This window comes from Capra hircus, chromosome 4 (assembly GCF_001704415.2).
Source record: "Capra hircus breed San Clemente chromosome 4, ASM170441v1, whole genome shotgun sequence".
Classification (NCBI taxonomy): Eukaryota; Metazoa; Chordata; class Mammalia; order Artiodactyla; family Bovidae; genus Capra; species Capra hircus.
In genome coordinates, this window is record NC_030811.1 from 26,745,794 (window position 1) to 26,764,736 (window position 18,943).

At 41.0% G+C, this 18,943-nt stretch overlaps 1 protein-coding gene across 4 annotated transcripts in view; it reads right to left on the reverse strand.

The window, feature by feature from the left end:
* Positions 6,169 to 18,943, reverse strand: part of STRIP2 (striatin interacting protein 2) — a 47,168-nt gene continuing 34,393 nt past the window's right edge. For 2 of the 4 annotated variants that reach the window (XM_018046935.1, XM_018046937.1), the window contains exons 19-21: positions 11,388 to 11,492; positions 10,360 to 10,564; positions 6,169 to 7,742 (exon numbers count right to left, since the gene is read on the reverse strand). In XM_018046935.1, coding sequence (XP_017902424.1) covers positions 7,492 to 7,742; positions 10,360 to 10,564; positions 11,388 to 11,492 — 561 coding nt within the window. In that variant the 3' untranslated portion in view covers positions 6,169 to 7,491. The remainder of the gene's footprint in view (positions 7,743 to 10,359; positions 10,565 to 11,387; positions 11,493 to 18,943) is intronic. The other 2 variants (XR_001917952.1, XM_018046936.1) reach the window with 2 other exon arrangements.

The following is an 18,943-nucleotide window of genomic DNA, read 5'->3' on the forward strand; positions in this document are numbered from 1 at the left end:
TTTCTTCCTTCCGCCCTCCCTCCTCCCCTTCCTTCCTTTTCTTTTCATCTCATTAAGTTCAACAGTATAGCACTGCATTCACTTCATCCAATGTAGCCTGAGTTTTGAAGAGGAAGTTGTAGAAAAAATAAAATTCTTTGTAGATAATCTCAAGCACTAGGGTCCCAACAGTGAGAACCTTGGAGTGCAGTAAGACCAGGTGGGGCAGACTCAGGAAATTATCTAGGGCAGGGGTTGGCAAACTCAGAAAGTAAATGTTTTAGGCTGTTCAGGCCTTGTATCCTCTTTTTCCAACTACTTAACTCTGCTGATGTGGAATGAAAGCATTTATAGACAACACATGAACAAATGAGCGTGACTGTGTTCCAATACAATTATTATGGAAACTAAAATTTAATGTCCCAGAATTTTCATGTGACATATTTTTCTTCTATGGATCCCTACCCCCCAGCACCTAAGCATTTAAGAATGTAAAAACTATTCTTAGCTCACAGGTTGTATAAAACTGCTGGTGGGCCAAATTTGGGCTATAGTTTGCTAACCCCTGAGCTAGAGAATTTAAACTTAAATGCTATTCCTGGTGGAGGATTCTTTAATAGGGTGGGAATAACCAGGAATTATTGAATACTCATGTTTAACAAGCATTATTTTAAGCACCACTATATTGATACATTTAATCCTTATAAAGGAAAGTTATAACTAACCTAGACAGCGTATTAAAAAGCAAAGACATTACTTTGCTGACAAAGGTCCATTTAGTCAAGGCTATGGTTTTTCCAGTAGTCATGTATGGATGTGAGAGTTGGACTATAAAGAAAGCTGAGCACCAAAGAATTGATGCTTTTGAACTGTGGTGTTGGAGCAGACTCTTGAGAGTCCCTTGGACTGCAAGGAGATCCAACAAGTCCATCCTAAAGGAGATCAGTCCTGGGTGTTCATTGGAAGGGCTGATGTTGAAGCTGAAACTCCTGATGCAAAGAGCTGACTCACTTGCAAAGACTCTGATGCTGGGAAAGATGGAGGGCAGGAGGAGAAGGGGACGACAGAGGATGAGATGGTTGGATGGCATCACAGACTCAATGGACATGAGTTTGGGTGGGCTCTAGGAGGTGTTGGACAGGGAGGCCTGGCGTGCTGCAGTTCATGAGGTCGCTAAGTGTCGAACATGACTGAGTGACAACTGAATCCTTGTAATTCTGGTGAAAGTGGGTAGTATTATTACCCCCATTTATAGATGGGGAATCGGAGGCATTGGAGAAGGAAATGGCAGTCCACTTCAGTATTCTTGCTTGGAGAACTCCGTGGACAGAGGAGCCTGGCACACTACTGTCCATGGGGTCACAAAGAGTCGGACATGACTGAGCGACTAACACTGCTACTAATCTGAGGCATAGAGAGACGAAATAACTTGTCATTTACCACACAGCTCATGAAGGCAGAGCCTGGATATTCCAACTCACCAAGTTGGGTGCTGCACCGTCAATCTGAGCTCTTATGGTGTATGGCCTTTCTGGGTAAATTATCTCACATCTTGCAGCAAAGACATATTTTCGCAGGCATCCACATGGAGGATCTTTGTCCTGCTAGCTCCATGAAGCATTTGAACAAAAAGTTACAGTATATTCAAAGTAATGTTTCCATTTGGAGGCAAGGGGACAGATGGTGCTGTCTTATTTAGTAAGAAAGTCACTGTCACCAAAGGTTTTTGGGCAGAGGTGGGATGACTTTTGTACTCTTGCAGTTCCTTTGAAAGGCTTTGGTTATTTTCTTTTACATAAAATAAAAAATTTTAAATCTTGCTTTTTGAAATTTAAGTCTGACTAACTACTAAAGGAGCAAACAGGCTACGCATCCCCCACAGCCCACTTAGACACAATCTCATTCAGCTTACAGGAGCTGAGAGTCTGCATGGCCAAAACTGCTGGTAGGAAATTGTATTTCAGCTAGCTTTGGCCTATTGCTGTGAGAACTGAGTGAATCTCTTAACCTCATCCCCACCACAACATACACACATGCACACAGCCTGACCTTCCTGTCTATGCCTTTTCTTCTAACATTTCTTTTTAAAGTTAACCTCTTTTCTTTTTGGCTGTACCACATATGGGATCTTAGGGACCAGAGGTTGAACCTGTGTTCCCGGTAATGCAAGCTTGGAGTCTTAAGCACTGGCCCTAACATTTCTCAGCTGGAAAATGCCGGAAAGCAGAGTTAAGGAAGAATTATTTAATCATTTGATATATTAAATTTAACCATACAAGAGAATACTGATATAGAAAAATAGATCTCCAGGATAAATAAGAGAAAGAACAGTACCTTATGCTCCTATCTGTAAAAAAAAAAAAATGTCGATGACAAAGAGATGGATATGAAATTTTCTGAAAGAATAAAATATAGAAAAAAATACTGACAGTGATTAATTCTGGGGAACTAGATGAGATCTGGGTTGGGAGATTACATTTTTCACTGTGTACTCTGAAAATTATTTGAATTTTTTACATGTACTTTCTTAATAAAAATACCAACACATAAATGTATTCTTCAGTTTTACATATGTTCCCTCATGTCATATCCTCTACCCAAGGCTAAAATTTTCTTTACTTGAATCTCTTTTGACACCATCAATAGCTGCAAGTAACTTCCCTGGATCTTGCATTATACCTCTAATACTGATAGAGTAAATGAACCAATATTGCTATTTGTTAGTGTCTGATGAGTTTCAGTGGGTTGAATGGTGACCCTCTAAAAGGTATGTCCATGTCTTCATTCCTGGAACCTGTGAATATGGCAAAGATGTAAGTAAGGATATTTAGGTGGCTACAGAGCTCAACTATAGCATCCAATGAGAGCAAAGTCATGAGTTTGATTGTTGTATAAACCAGTGTCATTTTTGTCCCCAAATCACAGATGCATTCTTTTTTTTTTTTTGGCTGTGCCATGTATCTTGTGGGATCTTAGTTCCCTGACCAGGGATTGAACCCAGGCCCTGGCAGTGAAAGCATCGGGTCTTAACCAGTGGACTGCCAGGGAATTTGTCACAAGGACATTCTTAATCTCAGCTATTTTTATTGTAAATATGGGTCATCTCAAGAAGGACTAGAGAAAAAAGAATTCTACTTGGAGGGAAAACAGAAAGCACAGAACACTGGTCTTTATATGACAACGATTAATACTTTTCAAGTGGAAGAGCTGAGGATCTATGGAGAAGGAAGGTCAAGAAAGCTACACTGAACATATCAGCAAAAAACACTGAAATAAGTGGTTTGAAATATTCACTGGAAAGCTGCGAATATTTCAAACCACTCATTTCAGTGTTCCAGGGAACTCCCTAGAGAAGAATCTCTAGGGAGTTCCCTGGTTGCCTAGTGGTTACAACTCCTGGCTTTCACGTCCATGGCCTGGGTTCAGTCCCTGGTTGGGGAACTGAGATCCTGTAAGACAAACAGCGCAGTCATTAAAAAAAAAAGCATCTAAGAAAGTCCCACCACCAATCTCAAGGGCAACCTGGGAAGCTGCTGTGACTCACTGTCTACCCGTATGTCTGGTTGCAACTGCCTCCCTATAGGTACTATGCTTCTCTGGTCCAATGTTAGGCTCATCCACGTCAATTGCTTTTTGCCAGTAGAGTATGAGCAATTTGGGCTTCTCTGGTGGTTCAGATGGTAAACAATCTGCCTGCCATGCAGGAAACCCAGGTTTGATCCCTGGGTTGGGAAGACCCTATGGAGGAGGAATGGAAACCCACTCCAGTATTCTTGCTTGGAGATTCCATGGACAGAGGAGACTGGTGAGCTACAGTCCATGGGGTTGCAGAGAATCAGACACAACTGAACGACTAACACTTTCACTATGAGCAATTTGACCTGTGCCACACCCAAGCAGGAGCTTTAAATGTGCTTGCATGGTATGGTTCGGTCTTTTGCTCCTGCCCTTTACTATGAGAACAGAATGTTCCAGGTAGGGCCTATTCCATCAGCCTAGTGCCAGAGTAAGACAGCATCTGCAATAGAGCTAATCCAGAAATTTAACCTGAGTTGAGCAGAGTAGCAGCTACCGGCCAGAACCAATAACAAGAGAAAAAGGTTTGTCAGAAGTCCCTGAGCTTTTGCATTAGTCTACCCCCCTCACGCCTGGAAAATCCCATGGATGGAGGAGTCTGGTAGGCTGCAGTCCGTGGGGTTGCTAGGAGTCGGACACGACTGAGCGACTTCACTTTCACTTTTCACTTTCATGCACTGGAGAAGGAAATGGCAACCCACTCCAGTGTTCTTGCCTGGAGAATCCCAGGGATGGTGGGAGCCTGGTGGGCTGCCGTCTATGGGGTCGCACAGAGTCGGACGTGACTGAAATGACTTAGTAGTAGTAGCAGGCATCCCTTTAACTTTCCTTTCTAGACCTAATGTCTTTGGGCTGCGCAGGCACAGGAGGGCCTAGAGGAGCTATCCCACGTTGAAGGTCAGGAACGGCGGCAGTAAGGAGATACCCCTCGTCCAAGGTGAGGAGCAGCAGCTGTGCTTTGCTGGAGCAGCCGTGAAGCCCAAGGTAAGAGAAACCCAAGTAAGATGGTAGGTGTTGCAAGAGGGCATCAGAGGGCAGACACACTGAAACCATACTCACAGAAAACTAGTCAATCTAATCACACTAGGACCACAGCCTTGTCTAACTCAATGAAACCAAGCCATGCCTGGGGGGCAACCCAAGATGGGCGGGTCATGGTGGAGAGGTCTGACAGAGCATGGTCCACTGGAGAAGGGAATGGCAAGCCACTTCAGTATTCTTGCCTTGAGAACCCCATGAACAGTATGAAAAGGCAAAATGATAGGATACCAAAAGAGGAACTTCCCAGGTCATTAGGTGCCCAATATGCTACTGGAGATCAGTGGAGAAATAACTCCAGAAAGAATGAAGGGATGGAGCCAAAGCAAAAACAATACCCAGTTGTGGAAGGAATGATGCTAAAGCTGAAACTCCAGTACTTTGGCCACCTCATGGAAGAGCTGACTCATTGGAAAAGACTCTGATGCTGGGAGGGATTGGGGGCAGGAGGAGAAGGGGACGACAGAGGATGAGATGGCTGGATGGCATCACCAACTCGATGGACGTGAGTCTGAGTGAACTCCGGAAGATGGTGATGAACAGGGAGGCCTGGCGTGCTGCGATTCATGGGGTCGCAAAGAGTTGGACACGACTGAGCGACTGAACTGAACTGAATGTCTTTAAGATTCTCTTGTGTTGAAGAAGTCAAAGACCAATTTCTAACTCCAGTTCAATTCTCTTTTTATTAAAGTGCTTCAGTAGATATATAGTGTTATGAACAATCAACACAAACTTTACTGAAACATTCACAAATAAAAATCTTCTACTTTATAAATCACTGAAATAATGTTCTTCCATGTTGTAACAGTAATCATCATTGATTGCTCTGAATTTATTCCTAACCACACACATGTATTCTCAAATTGGGAGATTCAAATCAATTACTGTAACGTATGGGACTGGCTTTCAGTACCTGAATGCTAATCCCAGAAAGTCAGTAGAAAAATGATGTGATTTGAAACTAATCACACATCCTTGGTGCCTCAGTTTTCCCATCTGCACTGAGAATTAATCTTCCCTTAGAGACAATTTATTTAAAGAGAGTATGAAATGTTAAAGTTTAGTATACATCTATGCCTTAGAAAGCATTCATGTGCATATTTTAAAGAGTAACCTCTGTTCTTGATTAAATTAAATACTATATACTGTGTATTCAAAATAAATAGCTTGATAATTGCTCTTTCCTTAAAAGTTGTCTTTTCACTTAAATCACATTAAAATCATAAAACAGAGTTTAATAATGATATACTCAGTAAATTTTAATTGCAATGAGGACTGCTGTGCTACTCAGGCAAAATTTACAGACTATTTTAAGTTTCATCCATTACATACTTAACATTCTTCATGATCTCACCAGAAAAAAAAAAAAAAAGAAATCCTGCTACTCTACAGCATAAGGAGGTAAAATCCGAGCTATGATTAGAGTTTTGGTTTAGTTTTTTTGGAAATTATTAGCAACTCTAACATGTCTTCAGGGAGAGACTGTGGTTGACAAAGGGTGGAGTAAATAAGCTGATTTTGACTAGACCTCCTGGCACCATAAAAGAGGCCTGGTGCTATCACAAAAAAGATTCAGTAGTGTCCTTGCTGCAGGGAGGCGGCATTTAAAGTAAAAAAGCTTGAAACTACAGATGCCATAACTTTGAGGACAGAAGAGAAATAAGATGATCCTGACTGAATCAGAAACTTTCCTAAAAACTGTTTCAGTTGGGAAGCATGTGATTCTGCTGTAAGAGAGAGAAGTTTAAAGAGGTTGGTACATGAACCCTTACACTTTCAAAGAAATGTGTAATACTTCTAGGTAGAAACAGAATTGCTAAATATCCACAGGACACTTTGAAAAGGGGGGTACAAAATCACTAATCAACATAGGAGAAAAAGAAAAATGGTAAGCTGTGATGCTCTTGGTGTTCTATTTCATTAAAAAATAAATCAATCATGAGCACTAATGGACATGTCATCTCAATAAATAAAACCTCCTGTAAATCGATCATGAGCACTAATGGACATGTCATCTCAATAAATAAAACCTCCTATAGTTAACTTATCATTTAAAAATGAACTGGGTGAAAAGGATAATTTTCTGCAATGTACTCAGTCATTTTAAGACTGAAGTGGTTTCAGAAACACATGAAACATCCTTGGAGGAGGCCTGACTGTTTCATATTGGTTTGTGGCAGATCACTCCATGCCGTACATAGAGTACACAAAGAAATTTCACTTTGAACATAGATCTCTAAAGGAATAAAGAAAAAACACTTTAAATGATATACTTTTCTCTAACATGCAGTATTTATGTAACAGTAAACCATCATCCTTCACAGAGAAGACGCAGGTGCTCTAAAAATCATCTTAGAGCGAATTTCAGAAAGAGGTGTCAAAATTTTAACTTTTAAAATACAGACTTAATTTTAATGTTAGGTTTGCAAACCCTCTGGTAATCCAGGGTGAGCAAGAAGAAAACGTCCTCTCTATTATGACCTGCAGTTCCTATTACCTATGATGAATGCTATAAGTTAAATGCCATAATAAACTTATTCCCACTCTTGGGGCCAGTAGAGGCTAGCCTGGTTCTAGGCAAGACTAAAGGAGGGAGCGGTCCCACATAAGAGCCTGGCCAGGACTGATCCAGTAGGAGATTTCAAGGGCACCCAAGTGACCCCAGGGCAAGGAAATCAGTTTTTTTTAAATCACCCAAGATCCCAGCCTTCTACTATCTCCAGGCCTAACTGTCCCCAGATCAGTCCTGAACCACGCTGGGTGTCCTAAGGCTAGGCCAGCTCTACCCTGAACAAGCACTCCCAGGGCTGGAAACAAAGGCTGAGTTGGCAGGGTTGGCAGAGCACCATTTATTGGAGCCAACCCCCACCTATCAGATGCTTGTTGACAAGAGCTCAGTCAGTGATTCTGGAGCAGCTCCTCCCAACAGATGGGCTGTGAAAACACCTCTCTCTCCAGCCAGAGCTCATAGGAATAGTGGAAATCCTCAGGCAGATCCAACCTCTGCCCCAGCACACTCTGCAAGCAGTTATCCACAGGTGAAAACTCAGAGTCCTGGGGTCTGTCATACCGGCGGCTGTTAAAAGCTTCAATATTGGCCCTCAAGGTGCATTCTTCCGCTTGGAAGTCCCATGGCCTGGCATCAATGTCTGTGTTGGGAAGATTAGAAAGAAAAAGATGTATACAACTCAGGACACTCCTCTTCTTAGCACAGAGCATGGTCTATGGGACACCAACAATGGAACAGCTGAGTTCCCTTTTTTGCAAACAGCAATGTACAAAGTCAGTACATAACATGCTGCCGGTCAGGTTTAAAAAATACATGCCCATGTACATATGCTTATACATGTAGAGACTATTTTTGGAAGCATCTAAAAACTGGCTAACAGTGATAACCACTGAGAGGGAAATGAGGGCCCTGAGGGAAATAAACCTCTTTTTATTGTATTTCCTTTTCATTATTTCACTCTGTTACTAATTATATATGTTATATTTTCCCAAAAAAGTAACTCAGTTCCCTCTATTGAACTTTCCTTGGGAATGGAAGTTACCCATTTGAAAGAAATCACATTTTTCAAGGAATGGTAAGAGGCAGGAAAGGGCACAAGGAGAATCAGCATGGACTAACTACTAAAGACTTTCCTGACTCCCTGGATCCACCTCCCCCTCACCCTGCGCATGATAAATCCATATGCAGCTTATGTTAATATTATGAGGTGAAGTCTTCCAAGAAAGTTAAAACAGAAAACAATCTGCTTTGCTTCTATTTACCCCATTTAGACACTTATTTTAGGGCCAGAGGTATGTATTTCCCAGATTTTTTAACGTCTCGCACTCAACAGGTGCAGCTTGGGTTTGGGCTCATGATGGCAGCAGTGACAGATTGCTATTTGCAAGATAAAACATGCCCATGTTTTAAAAACCTAGAAGAACTTAGGCGTTAGGCTTCCCTGGGTAGAGTCTGCCTGCAATGCAATCCCTGGGTTGGGAAGATCTCTTGGAGAAGGAAATGGCAACCCACTCCAGTATTCCTGCCTGCAGGATCCCTATGGACAGCAGAACCTGGCAGACTACAGTCCATGGGGTCTCAAAGAGTCAGACACGACTGAGCGACTTCACTTTTACTTTCTTTCACCTCACAAGAACTTGAACAGTTAACTGTGCTTTAGGTCTTAGAGAAGCTGCACACTGGCTTACTATCTGCCAGTCACATGTTCCCTTAGTTCTCTGCACTCTATTCACTGCAGCCTCCTCTATATTCAAAAGAAAGGGAAGTTGCTCAGTTGTGTCTGACTCTTTGCGACCCCATGGACTGTAGCCTACCAGGGTCCTCCATCCATGGAATTCTCCAGGCAAGAATACTGGAGTGGGTTGCCATTTCCTTCTCCAGGGGATCTTCCTGACTCAGGGATCAAACCTGGTCTCCCACAATGCAGGCAGACGCTTTACCATCTAAGCCACTGGGAAGCCCCATCCTCTATCTTCAGGCAGGTGACAAATCCCAGCAAAGACAAATCATTAGTCATCTAACCAATAACTCTTAAACACAATTATGCAAATGATGGCCAAATCCCACTACAGCTCTTCAAAATAAATTCTTCCAACTCTGGTAAGCCTATAATATCTTGGCAGGTCAATCAGAAATATAATGTCTCCTGACACCATATGTGATACAATATGCAGTTCACTATAGTATAACACATTGCCTAGACTAGCTAAAAAGATTTAAGTTGAATTAATCAAAACTTTAGATCTACCTTTTAGTCTACAGATAATGCCAGAGATAGAGAAACAAGGTAAATGAAACCACAAAGAAGCAAGCAGACAAGTCCAGAAGGTGGATATTCTGTAGAAGAGCTGGTCTAGTTCTTCAATTTTGTCAGTGTTATGGAAATAAAAAAAACCCTGCTAGATTCACAACAAATAAATGGACATAACAATCAGATGAAACTTGTGGTCCTGGGCTAGATTATGACTTGGAAAAAAAAGGCTTTAAAGAACATTTTGGGGCAACTGGGAAATTCTGAACATGGACTTGATTATTAGATAAAATGAACATATATTGATATGGAAAGGTAGAAATAATGTTAACTAAAAAGAGAAGATTATAAAATAGCATATACAATTTGCTTTCATTTAAATAAAACCTATACATATATGTAGAAGAAAAAAATCTGTAAGAATATATTATAAGACTTCTACTTCATTCTTTGGGTGGTACAAATGTGGCATAAATATGATGATACATAAAGTGTTTGCTTCCTTGTATTTTCTAACTGCTTTGCAATAATTCAAGGTTATTTTAATTTTATGGCTTTCCTGGTGGCTCAGACATGCAACGCAGGAGACCCACGTTCAATCCCTGGGTCAGGAAGAGCCCCGGGAGAAGAAAATGGCAATGCATTCCAGTATTCTTGCCTGGAGAATTCCATGGATAGAGGAACCTGGTGGGCTACAGTCCATGGAGTCGCAAAGAGTTTTTTAATCTTAAAAACCTCTCAGAGAAACCTGTCACTTAAAGGAACGTTTTGAAAAGGAGTAATTATCCCTCAAGTGACTTGTTTTATAATAATGAATGACCATAGCTTATACGGAATAGGGTACATGGCAGTGCCTTACTGTTTGTTATAGTAGCACCTGACTATAGTCACATATTTTCTCATCTAAAATATGTTAACAGTTCATACAAAAAGAGTAGAGAGGTCTAATTAGCTTTGTTTAAACCCCAGGCCACTCCCAGAGGCCAAAAGCTCTGAGAATACTCACCGTTCCCGTAAGCCCAGTCATCATTCATGCGGTGGCGTACTTTCTGATAAATGGCTGACATGGTTTTCATGTTGCTTTTCCTCCACTGGCGCCCCAGGTACTTGGTCTGTATTTTCAGCAGCTTCAGCACATAAAGTTGCAGCATGGCCTGTTTGACCTTGAGGGCCCGCTTTAAGATTGGAGCAGATTTAAATACTACCAGCATCTGTCCATTTAAAGATGGGTAAGGATGAAGAAGATAGATAAGGATCTAATGTTTCCTGGAATTTCCAACTCACAGATAAATTAAGCTGAACCTGGCTAACCTCAGACTACCGTGGGGAGCTTTGGGAAATCTATAGTCCAGGCTCCATTTAGACTTACTCTTTAAGGAAAGAAAGGAAGCACTCAATTTACATTTCACAATTCAAAATATCTAATATTCAAAGGGTCAAAAAATTTTGTCAGCCACACATGCCATTTCTACAGTTACCAGTGTATCTTCTGGAAGTGATTGTATATATGGGTGCATTACTTTTATTAACAAAAATGATAGCAAAGACATACCCTTTCACACTGTTCCATACCTTGATTTTTACTTAACAATATAACTTGAAAATTATTCCAAAGCAGTATAGAACTGTCTCATTCTTTTTAATGGTTGTATTTACATTCTACTATAACGACGTACCATAAATTATTTAAACAGTTGGTATTAATGAACATTTATGTTGCTTCCAATCTTTGATGATTACAAATAATGCTGCAGTGAGTAATCTTAGATGTATCATAACTATAACGCGTGACTATAATCCAAAAAACAATGCTAACTTCCTTACCAGAGCTGCCCTGAGGGAGGGTCCATATTCGGTTCCCCCAAAAGAAATGGATTGGGAAATAATTACAAAATAAGTGCCTAGAATTAGGAGGTTCCAAGTCTTACGGAGCATTCAGTGTCTGTCTATAGAGCTCACAAAGCAGGAAGTCCATATTTATCAAAAATTTAAAAAATCCAGTTAGTGGACACCATGATCTGAAGTCCTACTCACCATGGTTCTCGAATGCTTCCATTTGGTCAGTTTATTGAGCAGCCTCAGGAGATTGATGCAGGAAAAGAGGTTTCTCCAGCAGAATTGGTTGTTGTCTCCAGCTTCCTGTAATAAGGCATGTCCATCATTATCTCATGGGGCTTCCCTGGTGGCTCAGATGGTAAAGAATCTGCCTGCAATGCAGGAGATCCAGGTTCACTCCCTGGGTCGGGAAGATCCCCTCAAGAAGGGTATGGCAACCCACTCCAGTATTCTTGCCTGGAGAATTCATGGACAGATGAGCCTGGCAGGCTACAGTTCATGGGATTGCAAAGTCAAACACAACTGAGCAACTAACACTGAGAAAGCATTATCTCAACCCTTCATGGATCATAGCCTTGTTGTGGTGAAGGGGCTTGCATAACTCAATGAAGCTATGAGCCATGCCCATGCAGGGCCACCCAAGACAAACGGGTCACATTGGAAAGTTCTGACAAAACGTGGTCCAATGGAGAAGGGAATGGCAAGCCACTCCAGTATTCTTGTGGTGAGAATCCCATGAACAGTATGAAAAGGCAAAAAGATATGAGACCTGGGAAGATGAGACCCCCAGGTTAGGTGTCCAACATGGTAAGGGGAAGAGCAGAGGGCAATTATTACTAATAGCTCCAGAAAGAATGAAGCATCTGGGCCAAAGTGGAAACGACCCTTAGTTGTGGATGTGTCTGGTGGCGAAAGTAAAGTCTGATGCTGTAAAGAACAATATGCATAGGAACATGGAATGTTAGGTCCATGAATCAAGGTAAATTGGATATGGTCAAGCAGGAGACAGTGAGAGTGAACATCGACATTTCAGGAATCAGTGAACTAAAATGGACAGGAATGGACGAATTTAATTTGGATGACCACTACATCTATTACTGTGGGCGAGAATCCCTTAAAAGAAATAGAGTAGTCCTCATAGTCGACAAGAGAATCCAAAATGCAGTACTTGGGTGCAATCTCAAAAATGACAGAATGATCATGGTTCATTTCTAAGGTAAACCATTCAACATCACAGTAATCTAAATCTATGCCACAACCACTAATGCTGAAGAAACTGAAGTTGAATGGTTCTGTGAAGACCTACAAGACCTTCTAGAACTAATACCAAAAAAAAGATGTCCTTTTCATCATAGGGGATTGGAATACAAAAGTAGGAAGTTAAGCAGTATCTGGAGTAATAGGCAAGCTTTTGGCCTTGGAGTACAAAATGAAGCAGGGGAAAGGCTAACACAGTTTTGTCAAGAGAACACACTGGCCATAGCAAATATCCTCTTCCAACAACACAAGAGATGACTCTACACAGGGACATCACCAGATGGTCAACACAGAAATCAGATTGATTATATTCTTCGCAGCTGAAGATGGAGAAGCTCTATACAGTAAGCAAAAACAAGACCCTGAGCTGACTGTGGCTCAGATCATCAGCTCCTTTCTGGAAAATTCAGGCTTAAATTGAAGAAAGTAGGGAAAAACCAATGGGCCATTCAGGTATGATCTAAATCAAATCCCTTGTGATTATACAGTAGAGGTGATGAATAGATTTAGGGGTTGATCTGGTAGAAAAAGTGCCTGAAGAACTATAGACAGAGGTTTGTAACATTGTACAGGAGGCAGTGACCAAAACTGTCCCAAAGAAAAAGAAATTCAAGAAGGCAAAGTGGTTGTCTGAGGAGGCTTTACAAATAGCTGAAGAAAGAAGAGAAGTGAAAAGAAAGGGAGAAAGGGAAGATATACCTATCTGAATGCAGAGTTCCAGAGATTAGCAAGGAGAGATAAGAAGACCTTCTTAGATGAAAAGTTTCTCCACATTGAGGGACACTCAGAGAGGTTCACTGAGTTACATTTCTCCAAAGAAGACATACGGATGGCTAACAAACACATGAAAAGATGCTCAACATCACTCATTATTAGAGAAATGCAAATCAAAACCACAATGAGGTACCACTTCACACCAGTCAGAATGTCTGCGATCCAAAAATCTGCAAGCAATAAATGCTGGAGAGGGTGTGGAGAAAAGGGAACCCTCCTACACTGTTGGTGGGAATGCAAACTAGTACAGCCACTATGGAGAACAGTGTGGAGATGCCTTAAAAAATTGCAAATAGAACTACCTTATGACCTAGCAATCCCACTGCTGGGCATACACACCAAGGAAACCAGAATTGAAAGAAACACATGTACCCCAATGTTCATCGCAGCACTGTTTATAATAGCCAGGACATGGAAACAACCTAGATGTCCATCAGCAGATGAATGGATAAGAAAGCTGTGGTACATATACACAATGGAGTATTACTCAGCCATAAAAAAGAATTCATTTGAATCAGTTCTGATGAGATGGATGAAACTGGAGCCGATTATACAGAGTGAAGTAAGCCAGAAAGAAAAACACCAATACAGTATACTAACACATATATATGGAATTTAGGAAGATGGCAATGACGACCCTGTATGCAAGACAGGAAAAAAGACACAGATGTGTATAACGGACTTTTGGACTCAGAGGGAGAGGGAGAGGGTGGGATGATTTGGGAGAATGGCATTCTAACATGTATACTATCATGTAAGAATTAAATCGCCAGTCTATGTCTGACGCAGGATACAGCATGCTTGAGGCTGGTGCATGAGGATGACCCAGAGAGATGTTATGGGGAGGGAGGTGGGAGGAGGGTTCATGTTTGGGAACGCATGTAAGAATTAAAGATTTTAAAATTTAAAAAATAAAAAAATAAATAAAAACAACAGCCCATCAGATTCAGTGGCAAAAAAAAGAAAAAAAAAAAAAACTAGTACAAAATAAAGCTGAAAAAAAAAAAAAGAAGACCTTCTTAAATGACTAATGCAAAGACGTAGAGGAAAACAACAGAATGGGAAAGACTAGAGAGCTCTTCAAGAAAATTTGAGCTGTCAAGGGCACATTTCATGTAAGGATGAGCACGATAAAAGGAAATAAATGGTAAGGACCTAACAGAAGCAAAAGGAATTAAGAAGAGGTGGTCAAAAAACACAGAAGAACTACACAAAAAAGGTCTTAATTACCTGGATAACCACAATGGTGTGCCTAGAGCCAGACATCCTGGAGTGTAAAGTCAAGTGGGCCTTAGGAAGCATTAGTACGAACAAAGTAAGTGGAAGTGACAGAATTCCACCTGCGCTATTTCAAATCCTAAAGATTTGCAGCACTGTTAAAGTGCTGCACTCAATATGTCAGCAAATTTGGAAAATTCATCAATGGTCACAAGACTGGAAAAGGTCAGTTTTCATTCCAATCCTAAAGAAGGGCAATGCCAAAAAATGTTCAAACTATCGTACAATTGCTTTCATTTTGAATGCTAGTAAGGTTATGCTCAAAATCCTTCAAGCTAGGCTTCAGCAGTATGTGAACCAGAACGTCTAGATGTACAAACTGGGTTTAGAAAAGGCAGAGCTCAAATTGCCAACATCCACTGCAACATAGGAAAAGCAAGGGAATTCCAGAAAAACATCTACTTCTGCTTCATTGATTATGCTAAATCCTTTGACTGTGTGGATCACAACAAATTGTGGAAAGTTCTTAAAAAGATGGAAATACCAAACCACCTTACCTGTCTTCTGAGAAACCTGTATGAAGATCAAGAAGGAACAGTTAGAAGCATACATGGAACAACTGACTAGTTGAAAACTGGGGAAAGAGTATGACAAGGCTGGATATTGTCATCTCTTTTATTTAATTTATATGAACAGTACATCATGTGAAATGCTGGGCTGGATGAATCATAGGCTGGAATCAAGACTGCCAGGATGAATCACAGGCTGGTATCATCAGATACACAGATGATACCACTCTAATGGCAGAAAGTGAAGAGGAACTAAAGTGCCTCTTGATGAGGGTGAAAGAGGAGGATGAAAAGCTGGCTTGAAACTCAATATTCAAAAAACTAAGATCATGGCATCCAGTCCCATCACTTCTTGACAAATAGAAGGGGGATAAGTGGAAACAGTGTCAGACTTTATTTTCTTGGGCTCCAAAATCACTGTTGACAGTGACTGAGGCCATGAAATTGAAAGATGCTTGCTCCTTGGAATAAAAGCTATGACAAACTTAGCATATTAAAGAAGCAGAGATATCACTTTGCCAACAAAGATCCATATAGTTAAAGCTAAGGTTTTTCCCATAGTCATGTACAGATGTGAGGACTGGACCATAAGAAGGCTGAGTGCCAAAAAACTGATGCTATTGAATTGTGGTGCCAGAGAAGACTCTTGAGAGTTCATTGGATGGCAAGGAGATCAAACCAGTCAATCCTAAAGGAAATCAACCACGAATATTCACTGGAAAGACTGATGTTGAAGCTGAAGCTCTAGTACTTACTTTGGCCACCTGATATGAAGAATCAACTCACTGGAAAAGACTCTGATGCTGGGAAAGACTGAAGGCAAAAGAAGAGCGTGGCAGAAGATGAGATGGTTGGATAGCATAACTGACTCAATGGACATGAATTTGAGCAAACTCTGGGAGACAGTGAAGAACAGGGAAGCCTGGTATCCATGGGGTTGCAAAGAGCTGAATAGGACTTAGTGACTGAACAACAACAATCATTATCTCAACACCTACAAGGCTTTCCTTCCCAGAGTCTGGAAGTCACGGTTGGTCAGTTCAAGAGAAGCCTTCCATACGAAATGCTACCTCCTTTCCATCCCACTCCTCACATCCTCCCTTCTCCTCAAGGCATGCAGTATCCTTCCTCTGAAAACACACAGCTGGAAGACACAATCCTGGAAGACTGTGCCGAGAGCAAGTACTGGTTAGAAAGGTGATATATGAACATAGGAATATCATTTGAGCAAGATTTCTCGTGTAGCTTTCTGCTTTAGGATCAGAAAAGAGATGACAGAATTTTACCCCCATATACTTTGCATTTATGTAAGCTATGTTGGTAATTGCCAAGAATTATTCTGGCAGATTTCAAACAGTATTGGATGGATCTGATATTCATTACAGTTAATTAAAAAAAATCAACCTCTGCCCTCCTTTATCAAACTATATTGCATTAAATTACTTAATTCTCTAGCATGGTTGGAAAAATGGCAGATGGTTAATTTGAACCAGGTGTTTCTCTTGAATGTTTCGTGATAGCTTGTGAGCACCCAACCAGATGGATGTCAGATCAGAAACAGGTAATTACTCACAGAAACATCTTTCAGGGACAAAAATAAGAGTCTTTATGGATTCTGGGGCTTGTAAATATATATTGGTATCAGAAGCTACATGAATCAGTTAACACATATGGTAGTCAAACTAACACCTTGCAAGTTCCTCATGTCTTCAGTGTGAGAGGAGAATGTAGAAGTGAGGAATGAGCAGAAGTCAACTGCTTTCTGATGAGTGGAAGATTACCCCCCAACATACACAAATGAATCTGAAGCAAGCACGGTAGACATACATCAACTGTGAGATGAACAGCCAACACTGGTAAGGATATTAGGCTCTCCTAAAAACAAATAATACTGAGGATCAAGAAGCTGCAGGGAAACTTTTCAGAAATATTGTTTAGAAATAATGTTCTCCCAGGATGTTCCCTGGTGGTCCAGTGGTTAGGACTTGGCATGTTTACTACAGGGGCCCAGGTTCGATCTTGGGTCAGGGAACCAAGATCAGGCAAGCCACATGCAGCGGTCAAAATAATAATAACAAACAATCTCTTTCCTCTAGTAAATGTTCAATATTGTGTTTAGAACCGGTCCCATGAAAACCACCTGTTTTGTTCTAAAAGAAACTTCTGTGGGAGTTTTCACTCAGGTGCATTAGCTAATCTGGCTTGCCCAAAAACCAGATCAGGTTTTATAGATGTTACATCTTGTGCGGCTAACAGAGGAGACAGACTTTTATATGTTTATTTTTTAAAATAAGAAGCAGTGAAACAAAAAACATAAGGGAGAGGTAAGTATATTTCCATGGTGAGCTTCCTTTATCCTGACTTCTAATATGCATAAAAGACTTGCATTCCTTATGGAGTACGGAAATAGTGGCCTGGTCTTGTAGAAGCAGCCCTGGAATAGGCACCAGGACACCTGGGTCATGGCTTTGACCCTGGCTGTATCATCTCAGGTAAGTAATTTCCCTGTAAGAGGTTGAACTAAGATAACCTTTAAGATCATTTTAGCTCTGATCATTCAATAATTCTGTGGCTTATCTTCTCCAGCTGGCTTAAAAGTTTAAAAGTTTTGAGTGACAGAATGTTGATTGTAGCTGCCTTTTCTGAGAGCTGAGTCTCAAGAGTCCTAAGAGCTGCCCTAGTTCCCCCCTGAAGGCAGTCTCACCTGCCCCTGAAGGCAGTCTCACCTGCCCAGGGCCTTGCTCTCCTTTCGTTCTAATGATGCTTCCCTGATGTCTGTAAGTAGTCCCACTTCTGGCATCATGGAGCGGGCATCGAAAGCACACATACTGGTCAGTGGCTCACCCAGGCTTGTCTGTTTTGTCAGAGCCTTGCCCAAGCCTTCTCCCTTCTTCCAACCCAACAAATTATTTTTTCCAGAAAGCCTTTAGGTCTGTGAATACCTATTTGGATTTGCCAGTCTGTCTGTCCTTTTTTTTTTTTTTTTTTTAGCTCTGTTATTCTATTTATTTTCTGGCTGCACAGATGCACAGAGTGGCATGTGGGGTCTTACTTTCCTGACCAAGGATCAAACCCACACCCCCTGCAGTGTAAGGGCAAAGTCTTAACCACTGGACCAGCAGGGAAATCTCTAGATTTGCTGGTCTTGAAGATTTTTTAATGTTCATTTAAGGCAGGTCACCTTTCTTTCTTTTTTTAAGAACTCAGCATATTAAGTAAGATGCAAACTTCTGTGGGGGGATATATTTTGTGAACAGCAGCACTTGGCTGGCTATATTCTCTTGTTCCCGGTACTTAACAGTATTCAAAGCAAGAACTTAACTCACTTCCAGCCAGCTGAAATTAAAAAAGAAAGTGTTTGCCCATGTTCCACTCTCACAAATAAATATTTGTTTGCATACACCTTTGGTCTAAAGATTCAGTTCAGCAATCACATCCTACCCTTTCAGAGCATTTCTAAGGCACAAGGGTTCTGTTCTCAAAGATCCATCCACAGCTCTGCTGAGTGAGCCAAGCCAAACAAAAACCCAGGCTTATGCCAACTAAGTGGATAATTAACTCATGAGGAAAGGAAGAACAGAGTGTTTCTTCCCTTCATACTGAGATCAGATTGGTAAGAATCTGAGCACTGAAAGAGACTTGACTGTTCTAGTCCGATTCTGTTATCCAGAGAAGCAAAACCTGGGACTCAGAAAGAGGAAGGTGGTTTGGCTAAGGTCACATGGTAAGCACCCCAAGCAGGGCTTAAACCTAGATTTCCAGTACTCACTGAATTCTAACACTCTCTTTAGTTACTATTCATCTTCTGATCGCACTTGAGGAATTCCAGACATAATTACTAAAAGAAAGTATGGTTTGACCTCTTACTTTCTCAGATTCTTTCAGACCTAGTGGTAGAGAAGCTCTTTCTTATGTCCTACTGTAATTCTTACTTCA